The following is a 22,945-nucleotide window of genomic DNA, read 5'->3' as shown; positions in this document are numbered from 1 at the left end:
GCACAGATGGCAATACCATTGGGCTTTCGCAGGAGCACGTTTTGTTTTGCGGTTGATCAACAGCTGCTTCTGCAGCTACCTTGACGGCTACTGACTTTTGCCACTACTGCTGTTGTCACTGACATGCATCCGTAGTATACGGTTGCCGACGAAGGAACTAAGGAAAGGTGAAGGTGTGCTTATAGCTATCGTTAGTAGCCAGCAAACTCAAAAGAACGGCGCCTCCGCCGCAGTTGTTGGCCTGCGACCCGTTGTTGTCTGGCACGAAACTGCCAAATTAATTTACCATAAAGTCACCGCCAGACAGTGGACGGCAGAGAGAGCAGGAGCTGAAAGAAAAAATAATACAAGGCGACATTAACAACCGCTAGGCTGGTCAAAAAGTAGCGGAGTTGCGAGCTCAACGGCGCACTCAACAGCTTGGCAGACGCAGTTTTGGCGCACTGCGCCCGAAAGTGAAGACGTTCGGCGTGATAATGATGGACGGAACGTGCAGGAATCTATGTACGTCGTCTACTGTGTGGAGCCGAATTGGTTTCCCTTTTAAGCGATTTTTTTTGTTGTCGCTAAGTGTGTGTATGTGTAGCATGTTTTTTCATTCCAAATAAATTATTCCTTTGTGTAGCGAAAGCCAACACACATATATATATAAGTAGGTATATACAGCCACGTATAAGCTATGTAAAACGATATACCAAGCGAAAGAACTTTACTCTTTCATTTCTTCTCCATCTATTTTTTTGTGTTTTGCAAAACTGGTAATAATATCAACTTCAAGTGTCGTTGGTCAGGCGCAGCTGCCGTCACTTTTGTTGCGCTATTTGACGCGGTTCGTACGGTTACACTTTGTGCTGCCGGCTTTGCAAAAAAAAAAAAACAATTAACTTATATAAGATATAACAAGAACAGGCTGACTAAATGCAAGCTATAAAAAATAACAAAGAGAAAGCAAGAACTGCAGCTGAGCCACGGAATGGTGCGCTGCTGAAACGCAGTCCGCTGCAATTCAGGTGTGCGGTTGCGGTCAAGCGTAAGTGGCGCTGTCGCCGCCTTTGACGTGGTGCAGGTAAACTGCTGCAACAACAGCGCACTGCAATTGTTGCCGTTACTGCATTGTGTTGTTGACATTTTGCATAATTACAAAGCAACACTTGCACAATACGCTCGGCTCTTTAGCATAGTACTCGTCTGTTATTAAATCGTAATTCTCCCATTTTTATCCTTCCTGCCGGGCGCTCGCATTGCCAAATGTCGCACTGTGCTGCTGCAGCGTTGGCTGCGCTCCACCTCTCCCAACCCAACCGTCGTCAACGTTGCATAGGAAACGTATGACTCTTTGAAGTGCAGGCAAATTATGCAGGCAACGGAATTATTATCGTAGAAATTATGAAAATTATGTCAAGCTGTCATTATTTAGTGGAAAAGGTGTTCGAAATGATACCCTATTGCCGCTGTAATGACATTGTTTAAATTAAATGCAACCATTATGTCAAGGGATGCAAAAGGAACAGCGTCGAGTACTTAAGTGTGTTGCGGTGTCCTTAACAGTCATAATTGTGAATCTAGTGTTTTATTTTATGATTTAATAATGTTTTTCTCTTGTCTAGCATAAAACGCATTCCAGTTTTAAAACAAAAGTTAAAATTATTGATCGATATAAACGGTGTAAAGTGCCTCGAAAATTTTTATATTGGATTATTAGAACTATTGGAAGGTCCGGATTGATTGCATTAACCTTTGACATTAAGATAATATAATATTGAGAATAAGTTTATATGCAATTGCAGACCAATAAACAATAAGTTATCCATAATTATGAATTCACTTAAATTTTGTAAAGTACTTAAAAAATTGACGATGTATACGGTAAAAAATCAACGGAGAGTGCGAAAATAGGACATACTACGTATATTACCAGAAAAAGATCCACATTCAATTTATATAAGAATTTTCACACATTGGCTGATATTTTCTGTGATAGGCACCGAGGTCTTCATATTTGGTTGCGGAGGACCTTGAAAATTTATAGTCCCAATTCAACTATTTTTAAATGGGAGATCCCATGCCTAGAGAGCAAATCGTGCTACAAAAACAAACCGTAATAACTATTTTTTTATTAATGCATTACACCTAATAAGAAAATTATTAATTGTGGCCTGAAGGGTTGAAGTCGGGATCGTCTCAATTATTGATTTAATGGACTGCTTCAATTCAGTCAGATTTCTGGGATTTGTTTTATACACCTCTTGCTTGACCTAACCCCCTAAAAAAAGTCTGGTGCAGTCAGGTGAGGTAATCTTGGGGGTTAGCGGAAAGTGGAGATTCTTGATATTAATTTGTTTTAAAATTTTCGTTGGAGCTACGCAAAACCGGTCTGGTTATGTGTGCAGTTGCTCCATCTTGCTGGAACCAAACGCTATTGAAAGGGATACGTCTTCGGCGCTTCTGGGTAAAAAAGACTTATTCAACATCCTCAAATAATGATGCCCATTGACAGTTACTGACAGATAGTGACTCGTTCTGGGTGAAGTTCCGCCTCGTGGATTATTTCTGGATTTGATCACTCCATATACGACTAGTTAGCTTGTTTATATTTCCGTTTAGATCAAAATGGGCCTTATCAGACATAAACAGGTAATTTATCAAGTTATTGTCTTTTTCGGCCATTTCAATAATTTTTTGGCAAAATTCCGGGCGAATGGGCCTCTAGAGGGTTTAACCAGATTGTTATTTGAACTTTCTATTGAAACAGGTTTAAGTCATTAAGAATTATCCGTTGTATTGACTGTCTATTAACTCCAACCTCATAATGCTCCATCTACTCGGGGGAGTGCCGCCAAAATCCCGTCTGAATTCCCTTTGGACGGAATTGACGAACTGAAAGTCATTTTACCGCTGCACTATCCAAACCCTTTTTTCGGTATCTCATACATTCGTTTGTAAACAATTTAAATAATAACCTGCCCAATAAAAAAAGGAAGTCGATTACTCACGCAGAAAAAAAGTTATTACGGCTTACAGATGAAAATAGTTGAGTAGTTGCTGAGATATGAGAAAATGTATTTTAAGGTGGGATTTGTCAATGAGAACTTGCTATATTATTTAAATGGTTAAATTTAATGCCCTTGACCTTTTTCGTTTAAAAATTATCTCACTTCTAGTGGGTTTGATAGAGATGGTTTGTTTGTGGCGTTCTCCTTTTTGGGCCAAAGCTTTTTCAGCATCCATAATATACGTATTTATTTTGCCTGAAATTGTATACAACCTCTGGTAAGAAATCAATTTAATTTCTCTTCGTTACGTTGTCTTTTCAGTGAAGGTATGTCTGATTATGGATATTACCCAGGTTAAAGTGAAGTATTTGCCATTTTGGGCGCTGATCATGTTTTATCGTTCATATGAATTTATATTAGCCGTATGCTATTAAGCTAATGTTGGACGTTAGCGAAACGATTAAACTATAAAATCTTTCAAAAATATTGGCCACACTTACGGGCATACTTTGCGTCAAAAAGTTATTTTTATATCTGTTTGTTTTGAGCATGGTCTCTGCTGTGCATTTCAAAATTTGTATTTTAGTTCAGGTCCTATGTTATTCAAATCAACAACGAAAACCGTTAACTTCGGATGTACCCAAGCTAGAATACCCTTTACAAATAAAGAAGTTTCTATATAAGGATTTGATTTTGATCGTTAAATTTGTATGGCAGCTACATATGTAAGTATATGCTATAGTGATTCGATCTGGAAGACTTCTCAGATATTGTAGCGTTGTCTTGGATAATAATCCATGCTAAATTTCACGAAGATATCTGGTCAAGTAAAAAAGTTTTCCCCTATAAAGTCTTGATTTTGATCGTTCAGCTTATATGACAGCTATATTTTATAGCTCATATATATATATATAGGTCCGATAGCTCAAAACTAAGGGACTAATTCGCATATATATCGACAAACGAACGGACAGACAGACGGACATGGCTAAATCGACTCAGCTTATCATGCTGATCATTTTATACATTATATTATATTAACAAACATCGTCGCAACCTTAATATATCATGTTCAAGGTCTAATAAACTAATATCATAATAGTATCATAATAGTGAAAGTTGTCTAAAATCGGTATAACAAAACTTGGCAGTATTAAAAAAATGAGGTATGTACGAGTATGTATGGTATTCGCATATTTTCTTGTATAGAATTCATCTCACTAACTTTGGTGCTGCTTTCATACGTAATTTTTTATTGCCAATCGAAGATGGCAATTCATTAATTAACAATAGATCAGTCTACGTGGATTCCCTACGTTCAATTTCTTTTAAATGTACTACGCATTTCAAAATCATAAACTTAACAATACATCTACATTCATCCCTAATACTCGTACATATGTATGTATGTAAACTTTCACTGTAACAGTTCGCCGAGCATTTCATATCATTTCAGCAGCAACTGTAACCGAAGGAATACTACAGTGTTATAAACTGTTACGACCAGATTGTTGTTGCTCACTGTTATACACATATTATACCAGTTCTCTTGACAATATCATATGTATACCTCAGAGTGAGATGAGCTAAGCGAGCACATTTTCAACTCTTTCTTAGAAAATGTATGCTTTACTTAAAATAGTGGGCCAAACGGCAAACATTTTTTTTTGTAGGCGAATACAATTTTAATAAGGCTTTTTTTTTGGTTTTTTTTATCACTACTTGTAGATTTTCGGTTATTTTTAACTAACGACATTCGAATTAGTAAATAACTACTTGACATTTTTGTAAGATGTTAATGAGAATATGGTTCTCTTGAATAGTTTCCAGTCGGTATGATGTTGACTTCATCGAATGTTGTTTACTTAGAAAGTAAATCCGTTTCTCTATTTTGTTTTACTATCATTACGCTGACATGACCTTATCAGGTTTTTGTCATATTTTAGTGTTATGCGTGACTCAAAAGCTATTATTTTTTACTGCCTAATAATAACTTTGCATTTTAATTGTCTAATGACCATGTTTAGACTTAACATTGACTTTTCTGGTTATTTTAATGCTAAGTTGTATGAAATTGTCTGCTTATTTTGTACGAATGAAAATCTGTTTTTTTCTCGCTAATTGGGATGTTAGTAATAAACTTATCCTATGTTTCTCATAAAATTTGAAACAAGTCTGAGATTTCCGAGATCCCAACTACTAGAAACTATTCTGGATAAACACATAAGCTCTTCGACAATTTTATACATGTAGAATGAACTTAATTTAAAAAAAAATCCAAATATGTATACATGTTTAAGTATTTAAAATTTCTGTAATTGAAATAAAATAATCCTGGTTTCAAGTCTTCTAACTAACTTAGAAAGGAATATAATATAAGTCGCTAAAACAGAAATAAAATTTCCCATAGAAAGTAATATTTTTTAAACAACACTATTACACCATATTATTAAACCTTATGGGCAAGGTCGTAGAGAGAAAACCGGTGCCCGGGGGGATTGTAGTGAATTATTGGAGAAAACTTGTTGGAGAGCACCGTGCCTCCTGATAACTATGGAATTCGGAAGGAATTATCCCCGATCTGCCCCCCTCTCTTCTTCACTGCTTGTGAGACAATAAAGGAGATACAGTGGCCAACGCCTAAGTCCAACGCCTTAATCCAATGCAGATTGGTGAACGAAATCCTCGAACGTCCTCGAGTCATTACGATGAACAATGTTTGGTTTAGGACTGGATAAAACAATTTTTTTTGAGAAAGTAAAAAATTCAAAACTGGAAGGACAATATATTTCGACTTTGGAGGTTGACTTCAATGCACTGAGAAATTATTAATGAATCAATCTCTCAAAAAATTGTCTTGGTGTAATACTAAAAAAAATCGATTTTGCCGTAGGGAGTTTTGAAGTCGTTCGTTTCTAGTAAATAAAAATTACCGCTTTGTTAATATACTTGTATAATATTTAAGCAAATGTATTATATGCCGAACTTTACGGTTAATCTTTACAAATTAACACCATCGTATTGTCCTAAGTATGAGAATACTATGCTGGTGTGCTTATAAATAGTCCCATATTACAATAAATAAATGTCAGAGGAGACTCCCACCTTTGAAACCACATCACTCGCCAAACAGATTGTTTCGACGTTTTTGAATTTGTGAAACACCTTTTTAATTGCCACAATTAAAAACACATTTTTATAGAATGTCCTAACGCTGCATGATATTGCCAGAAGACACTTATTAGACTGAGGGAAAAAACTGGCTACAAAGTTCTCACTAGTTAATGAATGACGAGGCGAGGGTGTAAACAATTTGTCTTTTGGAGCACTCGAAATAACCAGAGCCGACAAATAGCACAGTTCCGTCAGGCAATAACAACAACAGCTCAACACCTTGCAACGCTACTCAGCCGTTGCGATGACAGACGTCGGCACAAAGGAAACATCTCGCTACGCGCATAGAAAGGCATACATGAGTGAGTGAGTGAGTGTTGAAGTGTGGGCACGTGAATCTCAATTCATGTCGTTGGGTTTGTTGGCGTATTCGCTTGATGGAAATAACATCAATCGAGGCGGCTGTCAGTTGCATCGCAACTATAATTGAATATTGCTCTGCTATTAAGAGCGACTGCTGACATATTTTTGTTTGCGTATCGACGTACTTTGCATGTCGAGTACACACACACATATACATATGTATGTTGGAAAGTGAGGTACCCAGGAAGAAATATTTTAGCTGAATGTGTGTATATGCATTTTATTATTGCCTTATCGTAGCACACTTGATTCCACCATACACAACATATGCCATATGCAATGTGTTCATGCATGCTGTTAAGCACCTATTTAGATAGTCACATAAACAAACTCTTCTCTTTCCATGTGGCTAACTTGTTGCTAAAAGGATCCTATGTTTTACTTACGTTGTTTTTTGAATAACGAAGGTAACTCTGTAATATTCGGAAATACGTAGATGAAATTTATACATATTTGCCTTTCCATAAGTAATGATATTATTACATTTTGTGATGAATGTTTTCGAAGTAAAAATACGATACATTTTGCGATTCTAAATGGTCTTTGCTATAATATCTCTAATTTTTGGGCCTTTAGCTAGTCTGAAAGTATGTATTTATAAATATGAAAATTAAAATAACATTTGAAATTTGGTGTGCGTTTACTAAGAAATCAGATATTTATTATATGTCTTAATTGTATATCAATATAAAAAATTTACACCATACATTTCACTATATATTGTATTATAATCACATAATTCCATAAATACTTTACCTTTAAATTTCCGCAGGGCAAGTTGTAGAGATTCTTTGCATATCATACATACCTATAAACTTAAAATGGAAACACAGCTCTTTTAGGAGCGCGTGAAAAATTTTGGATTTTCGTTTGATGATGTAGACCAGCATTTGAGATAGGGACTTGGGCATTTACTATATTTATAACTGAGGCCATAAACGTATATATCAACAGGCAGCCGAAGCAAGTGGCTGCCACCGGTAGTTCATTAGGTGAATAGGCTCACATCGTTGAACTACTTAATAAATTGAATCTATATTGGTGTTGCTAGCCGTAATTCATTAACAATGTGTGAAATGTGGTTATTAGTAGAGAGAAATTAGAGGAGTGGTAAGAGATATTTCAGGGAATATAATCATTTTTGTTATTTCTTCAATAATTGTTGCTTTGCTTAGTGAACTCAAAACTCCTAACTGATAGACAGTTATTCACAAATGTGCACCTATTTCTATTTATATCTACTTTTAATATCTATAAATTACTTGATGGACAGTTAACGATGACAGGCAAAAAGCATAAGTGGAAAGAATTGTCAATGTCACAACCAACTTGTTAAATGATTTGTTATAAAATGTAGGCTACTTTGAAGCCAATCATACAAAGAAGTAATCAAATATATGAAATATTGCACAATAACGGTGCACATATGTATGGTGTATGTACTCATATATGCGGAAAATATTGCAGGAAATCTCATAGCAGCGCATGTTGCTTTGCCTCTGCTCTCTCTTACTTATTCGGCTCATTTCATACGTAATTGTACACTGGTATGTGTGTGTACAACGAAATAGTGGATGCTTCTTTTTGAAATGTCACAACTTATAAGAAGCTGTGTCTTAGCAAATTACATTATTACAGGTGGGCACATATCGAATCGAACAAACTGTGTATACCAGGTGTTCAAACATACTAGCAACACTTGATAGTTGAATGAATGAATTGAAAGGCTTTCTTCCGAGTCAACATTTTTTTGGTAACTCCCCGCCTTCGAGCAGATTTCCGGTTTTCTGAAGTTTTTAATATTTAAAATCTATAAAAAAATCTTTGTATTTTAATTTTTAGAAATAATTTGCCATATGAACCATCCACGACAGTAAAACATGAAACCAGATTTGCCACTTAAATGATGTATCCGCATACTCTCTGGTTCGAAGGCAGAATAGAAGAATATTATTTTAAATCATTATATTTTCGTAGTTTTTTGTTGTTTTATGAATTGTTTTGAAGTTAAAGAACATAATCGTCACTATGTCACATATTAGTTAAAAAAATAATACCCAATAATTTCCACCCTGTATGTTTTTATGAACATTGTTATATGAGTTAGTAGGCGTTCAAAGTCAATGACGTCAATTAATATTCATACACATGCTCACATTAGGAGTGAGACTAATATGGACACTGCCTGTTGGCGCCAGCTGAACCCACATTTTTGTACGTCTATGTATATACGAGGTATGTTCAAAGAAAAAGGTGAATTTAGATTTTTCGCGGGCTGTATACATTCGATTATAGATATATTGTTTTGTTATAATCGGATACATATGTTTATCCTGTGCTTGCCTTAGGAATCAATTTCGATTAGTAGTTTATTTTTGACAACAGAAAAGGTTAGGTCATGTTTTTGTATGCTTTTCGATTTTTCACTTTTGAAAGAAATGGATCACAGAATATTTAACAGTAAATTTTGCAATAAAAATGGAATAAAGTGCTCCAAGGCACTTGAAATGTTGACTGTGGCATTCGGTGCTATTAAATTTTCTCGAATATTTTGGGCAGGAAGCGTGTGACAACGAAGTTTGTTCCTAAATTACTAAATTTTGAGTAAAAACAATGTCGCATTTGTTTCGCTCAGGAGTTCTTGAATGACGAAACCTGAGTATATGGTTATGACGTCGAAACCAAGGCCCAATCATCCCAATGAAAGCTGCCAGATCAGCCAAGACCGAAAGAGACACGCCAAGTTCGATCAAATGTGAAGGTTTTGCTCACTGTTTTCTTTGATTACAATAGTGTGGTGCATCACGAGTTCCTGCCAAAGGGTCAAACAGTACATAAGGAATACTACAAGGAAGTTATGTAACGTTTGGATGAAGAAATATGGCTCAAACGATCGGAATTGCGGAAAAACCAACCGTGGATTCTACATCACGATAATGCACCAGCTCACACAACAATGATTATGGTGATTTTTTGTCCAAAAACAAAACCGTAATCAGGCCTCAACAACCGTATTCACCAGATTTGGCTCCCTGCGACCTTTTCCTATTCTCAATACTGAATAAACCAATGAAAGGAAAGCGTTATGCCACTATTAATGAGATCAAGTCAGAATCGAAGAAAGAGCTAATGATTATACCGAAGAGCACATTTCAGAAGTGCTTCGAGGATTGGAAAAAGCTTTGGCACAAGTGTATTATATCCGAGGGGGATTACTTGGAAGGGTACAAAATAGCTATTGACGAATAAATAAGTACTTTTCAAAAAAATTCAAAATTCACTATTACCTTTGAACGCACCTCGTATATAACTTACTAACCTATGTATACGATATATACCTATTACCACACGTACATATGAGTTACTTGTTGTACCGAACATAAGCTTTGCCTCAATGGGGCTCTTGTTGTTTATCAAAATATTGATAGACGTGTGCAGGCTTCGATATGGCATTGTGCATAACAGATACAGTACAAGTTTGCGTACATATGTGGATATACTTAGAGTTTTGTTTGTATTCCCGCCTGCCGGTCGACAGCAGCACAGGTAGGACAACATGTATGTATGTATATATACTTCTATGCGAAGGTTTATCGCTATGCGTTTGCAAACAAATAATCGCTCGTAATAAAATGCCAAAAGCGTGCCACATGTTGGCCTTGTTGCATATTGGTTGCTTGCTGTTTTTATTCATCGGCAACAGCAATTCATATCAGCAGTATTGAGTATTTATGGCTATCAGAGAATCACAAGAAAAATTTAACTACCAGCTGGAGTTTGTGTGAAAGTTTCTTGCACAAACCCGTTGCATGTGTTTGTATAAACTCTATCACTCTTGTTGATTGTTGACTGTTGGCGGTTGACTCGAGCTTTTCAATACTGCGGAATTTGTGCATCTTTTCAAATTTTGTTGGTTTATGCAGTTGCTGTTGTTGTTATTTGTCATTGCTGTTTTCTTTTAGTAACGTTATGCAATAGCAATCAAATAACGAAATGCAAATAGGTTTGAATGCGATTCTTGTTTAGTGACTTAACACGCATTTAGTTTAATGGATTTTCATATCAAAAAATAATTAATAAGTGTGCAAAAAAATTTTTATACAACAAAACAAGGAAAGATACTGATACCGCATATGTTTTTATATATGTACAAATTTTTAGAAATACTAACATATTTCCGAATTTTGCACTTTCTTAATTATAATAGAATATATCTAAGTAACATTATCTGAAATTTGAAATAAATCCGACAAATACTTCTCGATTTATTCGAAAATTACTAAAATATTCTCGGGCGCTCTGGAACGCTCGAGGGCTAAATCTAGCTCGAACCGCTCGGTAGATTTCAATGAAATGTATACAGCTTTTTGATAATATGAAGAACTAGTGCCTTATCGAAAGTTTTTGTTTGAAATTTCGATATCTTATTTATAATTAACTGTTCGTTTTTTTTCTGAAAAATTTTACTGAGGCCAATTTTCTTAAGCCAAAAAAAAAAAAATACAAGAATGGCGCTGGATTATTTATTATTATAAATAACATTTTTTGTCCGATTGATTTTGAATCTCCAAGGATTAGTGATGGTCCTTCGGTTAGAACATCAATTTGTCGTATATAATACGGAGCCCTAATCAGAGTGTTCAATGAGTAAATTAGAGGTTGAATGACATACTACCACAAAACGTATTTCCACTTCTTGAACGATGGACTTCCTTAAATAATAGGTATAGTATAAATAAATTCATTATTATACTCTCGCAACATGTTGCTACGGAGTGTTATACTTTTGTTCATCTAACGGTTGTTTGTAGCATCTAAAACTAATCTACTAATACTTGTAAATAGATCTAGAGTTATTCATATACCTATATACCATAAATTCTCAGGGTGACGAGGTGAGTTTAACTTTCAACTGACTATCTGTCCGTCCATCGGTGCAAGCTGTAACTTAGGTAAAAATTAAGATATCTTTGTGAAACTTCGTATAAATGTTCTCTGGCACCATAGATGGTACGTTCCCTTTCTATGACGTGTCTTTAATAGGTAAGTGTACCAATATATCTGACAGGCTTAAATTGCATATCTCAAAAACCAGTAAAGCTACTTTCCCAAATTTGCTGATAAGAAAAGTAGTCTTTCTAGCACTCCTTCTTACAATTCAATAATAAAATACGTCAGAGACACTAATTTCTAAATTCTACATGATTCTTTTACTTTACAATATAAAAAACTAGAGTTAATGACGTTATCGAAATAAAACTTTGCACACAAAGTGTATTTAAGGTACAGGTTACCGAAATAATATGTCATGATGCCCCCATATACCTAATATACTTGTAAGAACTCAAAAGTTCTGGTTGAATCCATAGTGTATATATCAGCTGATAAGTAAGATGTTTTAGTAAAATTAAGTTTATGTATAATGTAATGTAGTACATCCAAAAGCTTAATGCCGAAAGTTTGTTTGTGTTATTTTAATGAATTTAAGTAGATTTTTTAAAAGTAATGTGGTTTATTGTTGAATATGAATCGAATTGCTCTGGACCAAACTTCATTTAATATAATGATCAGATTTTCTGGTTTTTGTTTTCTTCACATACCCAGATGTATCAAATTAGTATAGAAACGAAATGGTAGTTTTATTAGTTCGAAACCCATGTTGATAAGCTCCAATTCATTCTGTTTGCCGTCGCGCAGGAATTTGATAAAAATAGTGATAAAAGTGAATTAGAACAAAAGGCCGCATGTGTGTTATTTGCATTTGTTGAAAGCGAATGATTCAAGAAATTGTAAAAACTAATGTGTAAGAAGATTGCAGTGTGCCAAAAGTGATAAATATTAAGAACTCCATCTTTTCCAAAATGTCTGTTGCATGAATCGTATTCACTGCCAGTTTTTAAACTGACCAGTGTTTATTGTTGAAAGGTTTGGTTCCGGTATATGGTAGATATAAATGAAGCTCCTAAGTATAAGGAAGTGGCCCGCTGTGAGAACATCTAAATCATCAGGATGTAGGTGCCGTAAACTGAGAGGTTGGCGTCGCAAAATCCATGTAACTACAAGCTAGCATTTGGTAAGCGCACATATAGAGAAAAAGTCATATTTTGAATACTAAATTGAAGCCACACTGTTTGATAAGGCATTGGTAGACTTTCGTTCTAATCGATATCTATCCACAGTCGCTGGAGAAATATTTTTGCCTTGCACACTACGCGTCCAATTAGTCCTAGTGGGTCATAGAGTTGAGCTATAATCGACAAAACTGAGCAGTTAGTAATTTTTCTATTGGTCTGGCGGGAACTAAACAAAAATATAAAACTATCAGCATCGGGATTCCATTGAAGTCCAAGCGTCTTTGTCAAATAACTTCTATTATCGAATTTGACAGAGCAGAACCCTGTCTTATTCCGGCACATTGTGGAACACTTTTCGTTTAATTGAACAGCATTTTGAGATTTTAAAACTTTATTTCCCTAACAGCTCAGAAATTTGTTTCATTATTTGTCTTACTTCTTCAACAGTGTGAGCGCCGGTGATTGAGGTCATCAAAATAGGTAAAAGTCGCGTTGAATTATCTTAGTGCCAATGTCGTAAAAAACTGCTTCATTGACCGCAAGCTAATGAATGATGCGAATGGCACAGAATGGTGCAGATTTTGTTTTATACGTAACCGTATCGAGTTAAAATATTTTTTTGTCATCCTTCAGATCGTCCTTCCGAAGTATGCACTGCACGTAATTATCAGATGCGGTGACTCGGATACACCGATATATTGAATTAAAAATGTTTTCTTTTAGGGCGACTGAATTTGAACAAAAACGAAGGAGAGTGTCTGCTAACTTTGGTTAATGGTTGAACCTGCTACCAATGTATTTTTCAATGAATAACCAGTTGTGGTCGGAGCTAGGCCGTCGAATACGACTCTAAGTTTTCTTGTTGTACTATCGTTCTTGAACTCGCAATGACGAAATATGTGTTCACCGATGGCCTTGGCTTTGATACAGGAGACATGTGTTGAAGTTCGAGGTATTCCTTCATAAATAAAACGTATTGTAATTTTACTTCGTTATTACGTTCGAAACGCCTTTCTCTCGCAAGGGTTGCTCGTAGGACTCACTAAGAAGGCTAATGTTGGATTTTAGAGGCAAGCGAACCGAATATTTGCCTGAGAGCAAGCGGCTGTAGTTTGACTTGAAATGATCTTCACAATCGAGTTCCTCTGCTAATTGGCTCAAAACTGTTATCTATTTCTCAAAATGAACGCACCATTTCGCTTTCGAGAAATCGCACAACTTTTTATTATAGTCTTCGAAACAACAATTTCATGTTTACGTGGGCAACTCGTCAATCGGAACCTTTTCTTCCCACAATGAGTGTGTGTTTTGGCATCCAATTTCTATGCAGTGATGTACTGAAGTAAATAATCAGCAATTCAACGAATTTAAGGCTCGAACATGCAATACTAATTTGTCCACCAGCAATCACAGCTCTCCTTATTTGTCGTCGGGACTCACCCTCTGCAATCCGAAAAGTTCTTGAATATATGCCTAAAAAATTAAACGTAAATTATTGAATCTTTGACTAAGTAATTGAGTAGTTTTCGTCACGCATTTCAAGTGATTGAATAGTATCCAGTGCAACTCCCTTTAGGCATGAACGGATATACCGGAATTTTTCCAAGTTTGACAAATCTATATCATCGTGTACGATTGTTTGAAACATGCCGAAAAAGTTAGGCCACTCTGTATACGCTCCTCCAAAGGATGGTAACTGCTGCTGCGACAGACGAGATTTTGGTTGTTTCATCACAATGGCAGTTGGCTGCTCTTGTAGTGGTTAATGTCTAGTGGACGACATTACTTGAGGATCCAACGTGTTTAACTTCTTCGTAAACGATGCCTTTACTTTTATGAAACTGGTAGCGAATTCATTGCGAGTGTTGGCTTCAAGCACATCAGGGCCCTTCTGCTGCAGTTGAGACTGCGTCAATTCAAACTGATGTTAAATACGAACGAGCTTTTCTGATCTGACTGACAACTCTGCAGGATCCTTGGAATTAAGTTCTTTTAAAGCAAGTAGTGTTGAATTTAATTTGTGCAAAATGGCTTCACTTTTCCTCTTTAGGGAGGACAATTTTTAGAACTTGTTAAACCGCCTGACTGTACTGCAAAAGGAGCAACAAAATGTGTAATAGGATAGTCCAATATAACTGTGCGCGGTATCACGTCGGGGTCACCAACGAATAGCGGTAAGAAGGGAAATATGGTAGAACAAAGGGCCGAATGCGTGTTATTTTGGGAACATTATAAAGGTGAATGAATTTTATCTAAGCAATTGTTACAATCAATGTGTAATAGGATTTCAATATGTCAAAAATTAGAAAAGGATATTAAGTGTTGCCACTTAATCATCAGGCGGCGATTTGAAAACATTCGTTGCTAAAGTCGACCGTATTTCAAAGATTGCACCTCCTATAAGTACAAAAGTAAATACATATCCACAATAGTTGATTCTTTTCCTGTAAGATAGCGTCCGAGGTTCTGCACACTCAATACCTATTCACACTTCTTCTTTTCTTCAGCAAATACGATTTGACTTATAGCTCTACATAAGTCATCAAAGTGTTCTAAGAAGCCTGTGATATGAACATGACAGAATAGCTCAGCTGACTGTCGTAAATATATATCATAGTTAATATCACATTTGGGGATGTACACAGCTGTTATGAAATAAGAACCTAATATACAACATTTTACTTGTGTTTGTGGCGAGATTACTGTTCGCTGGGGCAATAGAAATACCTGTACATATTGGTCTTGACGACGGAGTAAATGCTTCACAGTTTACACGGTCAAACCTATAGTTCTAATTCTTTTTAAGTTTACAGACTTGTATCCGCGAATTTATTTGGGTTTCTACTTGGCTAATGCAACTAATAGAAACTACCGTACCGCACAGTTAGCAGGTGGGTCGCTTAAACCTATTATGGTGGAATAGTAATGAGCTGAATTAAGTGCGCACCCTAAAACATTAGAACATACGCTAAATAGCTGTAACGGAAAAGCACTGCTCTTGATTTTAGACAAAAAGGTAAATAATCAATCAGTCAATGAAGCATAAAAACACCTTGATGCAACTTTATAATTCCGCACTCAACACAAAGGTACGTGTCATACGTTAGTGGCGTTTTTTAATGACACTTCCGCTCAATAGTTGTCAAAATTGTGTAAACAAAGGCTAAATTGTACTGGAGAGTATTACAGCTGTATTCTAAAATTCCCGGTAAGTTAGTTCCTTTTTTTTTTAGTATTTTTTAGTAATTTGTCGAACAACTTATGAATTTGAGAATGAAATGTGTAAATATAAAATATTTCCTTTGATGGGTAGCATTTCCTAAGCTCTAAGCTCAAACTAGCAGTAAACACACATGCTTGGTTTCTGATGGCGACATACTAAATGTCATTTGCGCAATTAGGGGGTAAACTAGTCTAGAGGCCCGAATTTCGAGCGTTTTTTGGCCATTGATAAAATAATCATTTGACATGTTGCTACAAAGTACAATAGTTTTGTTCAGGCGGTTGTTTGTATCACCTAAAACTAATCGAGTTAGATATAGGGTTATATATATATAAATGATCAAGATGAAGAGACGAGTTGAAATGCGGGTGACTGTCTGTCCGTCCGTCCATCTGTGCATGCTGTAACTTGAGTAAAAATTTAAAATCTTGATGAAATGTTTTTTAAGGTTAGTTTTAGATGCGCGTAATCGGACCACTGCTACGCCTACAAAACGCCACTCATCGAAAACGAATAAAGTGGGCATGGTCCCGTCCTCTAATAGGTTTAATGTACATATTTCTTAAACCACTGAAGCTATAATAACCGAATAATTTTAGCACTTCTACCGACAGAGTGAAAATGGATGAAATCGGGTGATAACCCCACTCCCCATATAACGGTGCTGTTAAAAACTACTAAAAGCGTGATAAATCAAGCACTAAACACGCCAGAGACATTAAATTTTATCTCTGGGATGGTATAAGATGACTTTATAGAAACCACGTTCAAAATTAGATAGTGAGCGCGGCAACGCCCACTTCTAAGTGAAAACCCATATCTTGGGATTTGCTTAACCGATTTCGGCACATACATTCTTCTCATATTTCTATGTTATAGTACGAAAATGAGCGAAATCGGATTACAATCTATTTCCTATTTCCCATATAACACCATTTTAAATTCCATCTGATTTTTTCACCACCTTGTGACCAAAAATTGTCCAAATCGAACCATAACTGTTCAAGCCCCTAGGTGAATATGTGGACCCCAGTGCCTATAGTTGACTTAAATATCGATCAACATAGAACAAGGCGGCAAGATCCACAAAGAAATCTAAAACGAGTATACCATTTGATTTTGCGAGAGTATGAAATGTTCGGTTACATCTGAACTTAGCCCTTCCTTACTTGTTTTTTTATAACAATGATCTCTAAATATATAAGTACATTGTCTTGTTTTTGTTCTTTTGTTTCAGTTTAAAGTTAAATTACTAAAATCTAAATAAATACTTAAAGTGCTCATTTTAAAATTGATTAGATTCTCTAATTAAACGGGTTTCCTGTAATTGAACGAATTGTTTAACTAAACGAGTATCGGTTAAGTGCAATTTTTGAAAATCAATTATTCGGGCGATACTGTATAGTCATGTATTTATATAACGCTATATCTATCTCGATTAGTTTTAGGTGATACAAACAATCGCAGGGTCTCCCCCGTAAACATTTTCCACAAACATATATTTTACATGGAGAACAAATGTTAATGGCTTTATTTTTTTTGCAATATTCAATTTGTCACGTTTTTCGTCTTTCAGAAATTGTAGTGGAATCTGCTGGAGTTTTCGCCATACTTTCCATTTTTTCTTGTTCATGAAATTGCCGTATTCGGCGGAAAGTTCCTCTGAGAACTAAAATAAAAATTATTTGATTTGTAAATCTGCGTTGAAAAACGTACCATTTTGTCTTTCTTTTCTTTTGCAGGTTTGGGTAATTCTTACCTAGATTAATTAGCTAACCTAGATACCAAAATCGCCTTTCGGCTTCCAGACCACTGTAGTGTCATCCAAGCGGAGGTCACAGCAATTAAAGAAAGTCTTCTTGTACTGACAAGGGGTGTGGTCACAACAAAAAATATATTTATATATACAGACAGCCAGGCGGCTTTGAGATCTGTAATGTATCCTAGATCCTGGTAAGGAGGACACATATTGTACATACCTCTATATCTTGTAGATATTTCATCGACAAACATGTTATATACATAGCTGGATCTTAGTGGAACTGTAACATGAAGGGAATATGAGCCGCACACGCCGACTGTTAAAATTCAAGCGAATGATATAAAAACTCTAGTAGGAATACTAGCAGGCCACTGTCAAATGGCAGATATGCAAGTAGACATGGAACGCCATTAAACGACTATTATAAAAGCTGTCAGGAGGTAGAAGAGAAGGAGACCATTATACGTCTTCTATGCGATTGTAAGGCTCTCAATACTCGACTCGGAGGTTGCACGGATAAAACTTGTCTTACTGATGAAGTTCATCAGAAGTACTGGGTGGTTTAGAGAGGAGCCAATAGAGTGAGGGGACTTTATGGCAAAGTTTCAAGACGATATCGGTGTTCGATTTGTATACTGTAAAGAGAAAGAATTAGATGGAATTTAAAATTGTGTTACATCGGAAGTAGCCGTTGTTTAAGTCCGATGTGGTAATGTAAGATTAGAATGTCAGGGCAATTCTTCTGACCAATTTTTTTTTAAAAAGTGGTAGTGTACTTTCAGAGACATAGGATTATACCAAAACTTCGACTCGGTGTATCAAATTACAATTTTGTATCTTAATTTGCCACTTAGTTATAGCGTTTTTTGGACTTGGCAATGGTCCGATTACGCTATATGCATTACCAACCTGCTCATGGTTCTAAAGAGATATCTCAATTTTTACTCATGTACAGCTTGCAGGCAGTCCAGGCAGTAAGCCGGAATCTAACTCAAATTCGTAATCAGTACACCTCAAATACCCCCACATACCTCTTAACACATCAGTCGCAAATTTTTCATTCAAATTTGTTGAGTAGTGTTATTAATAATATATACTTTTTAAATTGAGAGTAAAATACCTTATCTTTCAGTAAATTTTAATTTTCATTTATGCCGCTGTGTATAGATTCATTATTATATTCCTCTACAAGTATTTTAAATCCTTTTTTGTGGATTTAATAAGTTTATTATTGCCGTCATAAACAAAGAAAGATACTTACATTGTCTGAGTTTTGCTATAGTTAAGTTCAAAAAATTCTGAAATTTTATATCTCTCTTTTAGATATGTATACATTCCTTTTGTCTGAAATTATTCTTATACTCAGAGTATAGTAGTTTTGTTCACCTAACGGTTGTTTGTATCACATAGAACTAATTGAGATATATATAGGGTTATAATGATCAGGATGACGAGACGAGTTGAATTCCCAGCGAATGTCTGTATGTCCAACCGTCCGTCTGTGCAAGCTGTAACTTGAGTAAAAATTGAGATTCATATCTTAATGAAACTTGGTACACATGTTTCTTGGCACGGACCATTGCACACATTGACCCAAAACGGAATTAATCCAAAACCTACAAATTAAGTTATAATATTGTTATTTGGTACAATGAATCGTATGAGAGAGGGACATCTGTGGTTTTAAAAGTGGATGTGGCCCCGCCATCTAAAAAGTTCAATTTACATATCTTCTAAACCATTTAAGCCAAATGTACCGAATTTGCTCAGGATAAATTCTTTTGCTATCCTCTCCGACAGTGTGAAAATGGATAAAATCGGATTAAAACACCGCCTACTCTGCATAAAATAGTTTTGTTAAAAACTGCTAAAAGTGCGATAAATCAGTAACTAAATGCGTCAATGGTATTAAGTTTTACAAACGAGACGGTACGTGAAGGCTTATAGGAGCCGGGGTGAAAATTGAACTATGGATCGGGGCACCATTCTCCTTTAGCTGAAATCACATTTCTCCGGACCTACACAACCAATTGCAACCAAATTCGATACCAAACATTATCCTGACATTCCTATTTTCTGAGAATAGTATGCCTGTATCTCAAAAAGTGCGTTGATTCAGAATAATAGCCTATATATACCTAAAATACAATACGATTTTAAAATTTCAGGTTGGTTCATATAATGACTTTGTTATATTTTGTTGGAATAAATCTTATGCCAAATATGCCAGTGTGTGAATTATATATTTTTTAAATAGCCTCCAATATACCTTATGAAATGATTGCTGATTTTCTACCTGACTTTAAGCCATTTAGGTTTAGTAAAAATGTATGCTATTTTAATCAAATTAATTGGACATCTCATCTCAAAAATTTTTTGGCTTAGCGCTAAGTATGAATGAAATGGGTCTAGATTAATAATCCATTCACGATTTGTCAAAAAAGTAATTTTGAATGTTTTCGCAACGTTTTTATACTCGCTCACCTAACGGTTGTTTGTATCACCTAAAACGAATAGATAGTTGTATATATAGAAATAATCAGGATGACGAGACGAGTGGAACTCCAAGTGACTGTCTGATTGTGCGTCCTTCTGTGTAAGCGATCACTTGAGTAAAAATTGAAATACCTATATTGGTGTGACCTGGGTCACATATTCCACATGGCATTCAAGGACCGTTGGTATTGCAGATGGGCGGAATCGGATCATTGCGACATTCCTACATTGCATTGCAAAAATAAGCGAAATCAAAAACCACGCCTATTTCCAAGATAACACAATTTTAAATTCCATCTGTATCTTTTACCTTCCTTTATAAAAATTAATGCAAGACCGATTCGATATCTTCATATAACCTTATTAATTGTTCGATTCGGACATTCCATTCCAAAGATATCACAAATTTAAAAATGTAAGTATAAGCAAAAGTCGCGTGTTGAGCGTGCATACGGTCGGCTGAGCTGCAACATAATATGTGACGTAGGTGTCATTGGGTCAAGGGAGGGGTTGGCAAATAGAGTGATTTGCTAGTACTATATATAATGAGTTTCGTTATTCTAACAAACCTTATGCCGAATATGTGGGTCAGTGTGTGAGTTCGGTTCATCCTTAAACCGTCTAGGTTCGTCAAAATATGTGATATTAAATGGACAAGTTTGCCTAAAAATTATGTGGTTTAACGCTGAATTAGAATATAATTGTTATAGACCTTGGCTTAACTCTCATATTTCTAATATAATGAATTCCGATCTTCTGATAGACGTTTTCCACATCAACTCAATATATTAAATTTGGTTGAGCTTAAAACATATATATATCATTTCAAGTTGATTTTTATATAATTTTAGCTGATATGAAGTTAAATAATAGAAGTAAGTGGGTTTGCCCTATAATATAACTTAGTAAAATACTAAGTTTGCTTGCAATCCATTAACGATTTCGTCGAATAATGAATGTTGTACTTTACTTGTTTCCCTTATTATTCTAGAAACCTTACATATTGACCCATATATACGGTAAAAAGTCAGCCATTGGCACTGGGGTCTCCAAATTTGGTATCTTGGGCCGATAATTATTAGGGAATGAAGCTATGCCACTTTGTAAAATTTGTCAGCCCACATATGCCCCTCACTTCTGCGATGCCTGTACCAAATTCCAAATTTATTTCTAAATTTAGCTATTACGTTTTGTAGCACTTGACAATGGTTCGAATACGAATGGGATAAAATTGAGTGCCTTACTTGTATCTAGAGTGCTTGCCTTATAGGTCCTTGCCTATAGTGTCCTTCAGAATTCATCAACTCCAAAAAGTTTATGCATATAACCTTGAAAGAAAAAGAAAGTATTGCACATTGCCTGGAAAGCATTCAACTTGAAAAATTGAAAAGCTTAGTTACGAATTTGAATGCAAGTGCATTGAAAAATATCAATTTGCTTTATTGGTTAATACAAACATGATCGCTAATAGTGCAAATAGTTAAAATGTTATTTTTTAGGCACATCGAATTGAATTGCTCAACAATAACCGTCTCCAGAAAATTTTGGCTGGTCGTATCATCATTTGCGAAAATATTAAAGATTCCTCTATCGTTATGCTATTCCAGTTTACTCCGTATTTACGACGTCCGTAGACTCCATTTAGGTGACTGAAAAATAAAAGATAGATCACCATAAGCACTGATATGTAAAACGACTTTACCTAGTATAGCATCTTTCAAACCACCAAGCGCCTTTATGTACCTTTGCACAATTCCTTGCAGAATTATCATTATCGCGATCATGCGTTGAAAATTTCCTTCCCAAATGATAAGTCAAAGAATCGATAGCAGTACCGCTATAATTACCCACTTTTTTCAAAGCATACTTCTGTGACTCGTCACCAATAAGAAATTGTGAATATTTTGCATAATATTTTTTACCGTTACGTCTGGTCAATTGAACATGCAACTCCTGTTCACAGCTACTAGTGAGCGCGTGTAGTTTTTCCAAACCGATCCAATAGTTTCCCGTTAAATCACCAAATCCCTCCTTATAGTCATTCCAAGTTCTATAAAAATCCACTGAGTCACTTACACGACGTTGAATAACTATCCATCCCCCAAAATCAATGTCCTCTTCACAAAATACCTCCAAGTCGCTGATATTAAACTTTTCCAACTGAATTTTGTAAATACCACTTTTCAAGCTATTTGCTGCTGCTTTCATACAACTAGACGGTTTGGATACTCTGAAATAAACAGTTAATAATTACAAGTACGATTCTATAAGTAGTAATCATTGACTAGTTAATTATTTTTACCGATTCGGAAGCAACACCCTTTCTATGATCGAAATTTTATTTGTATTATTTCGCACATCTATCCAGTCTTTTACGTATTGTTTACCGACACCCATTTGTACAACACAATTGCACTTGCAATCGCATACTTTACCTGTCCGATTATCCTGACCGAAGCAAAATCTGATTTGGAAAAGTAAAATACACTGCGCCAAAATAATGACAACAAAACGAAACATTTTTCTGCGAGATGTGCGAACTCTACGGCACCGAATTAAAACTGCCACTTACTGACAAATGAACTCAATGAAGTATAGTAATATATGTACATATGGTATACTTAAGACTTGTACCGTTTATATTGTACTAAAATACAAAATAGCGTAACATCACTTTCCACAAGTTTACGGGAGGAGGAAAAAACGATATAAAATAGAAACCACTCATATTGAAACAAAATTAGAATTTTGGTTTTTACTTGGTTATATCTGACAGCGAAAGCTTTAAATTTTGTACATATGTATATGTAACATAGTGTAGTGAATCGTAATCAATAAAAAACTCAGTGTCGAATTATTG

The 22,945-nt window shown here is 35.5% G+C and overlaps 1 protein-coding gene across 1 annotated transcript; it reads right to left on the bottom strand.

The window, feature by feature from the left end:
- Positions 1-21,481: 21,481 nt before the first annotated feature.
- LOC106617732 (fibrinogen C domain-containing protein 1) lies at positions 21,482-22,672 on the bottom strand. Its single transcript, XM_014235118.3, has 3 exons — positions 22,388-22,672; positions 21,788-22,315; positions 21,482-21,734 (listed from the first exon to the last, which is right to left on the bottom strand). The coding sequence occupies exons 1-3, from the start codon at positions 22,603-22,605 to the stop codon at positions 21,581-21,583; spliced, it is 900 nt and encodes a 299-aa protein (XP_014090593.2). The 5' UTR covers positions 22,606-22,672; the 3' UTR covers positions 21,482-21,580.
- Positions 22,673-22,945: the final 273 nt, after the last annotated feature.

Source organism: Bactrocera oleae, chromosome 3 (assembly GCF_042242935.1).
Source record: "Bactrocera oleae isolate idBacOlea1 chromosome 3, idBacOlea1, whole genome shotgun sequence".
Classification (NCBI taxonomy): Eukaryota; Metazoa; Arthropoda; class Insecta; order Diptera; family Tephritidae; genus Bactrocera; species Bactrocera oleae.
The sequence above is the reverse complement of the archived record's forward strand: the minus strand, read 5'-3'. Positions and strand labels throughout refer to the sequence as shown.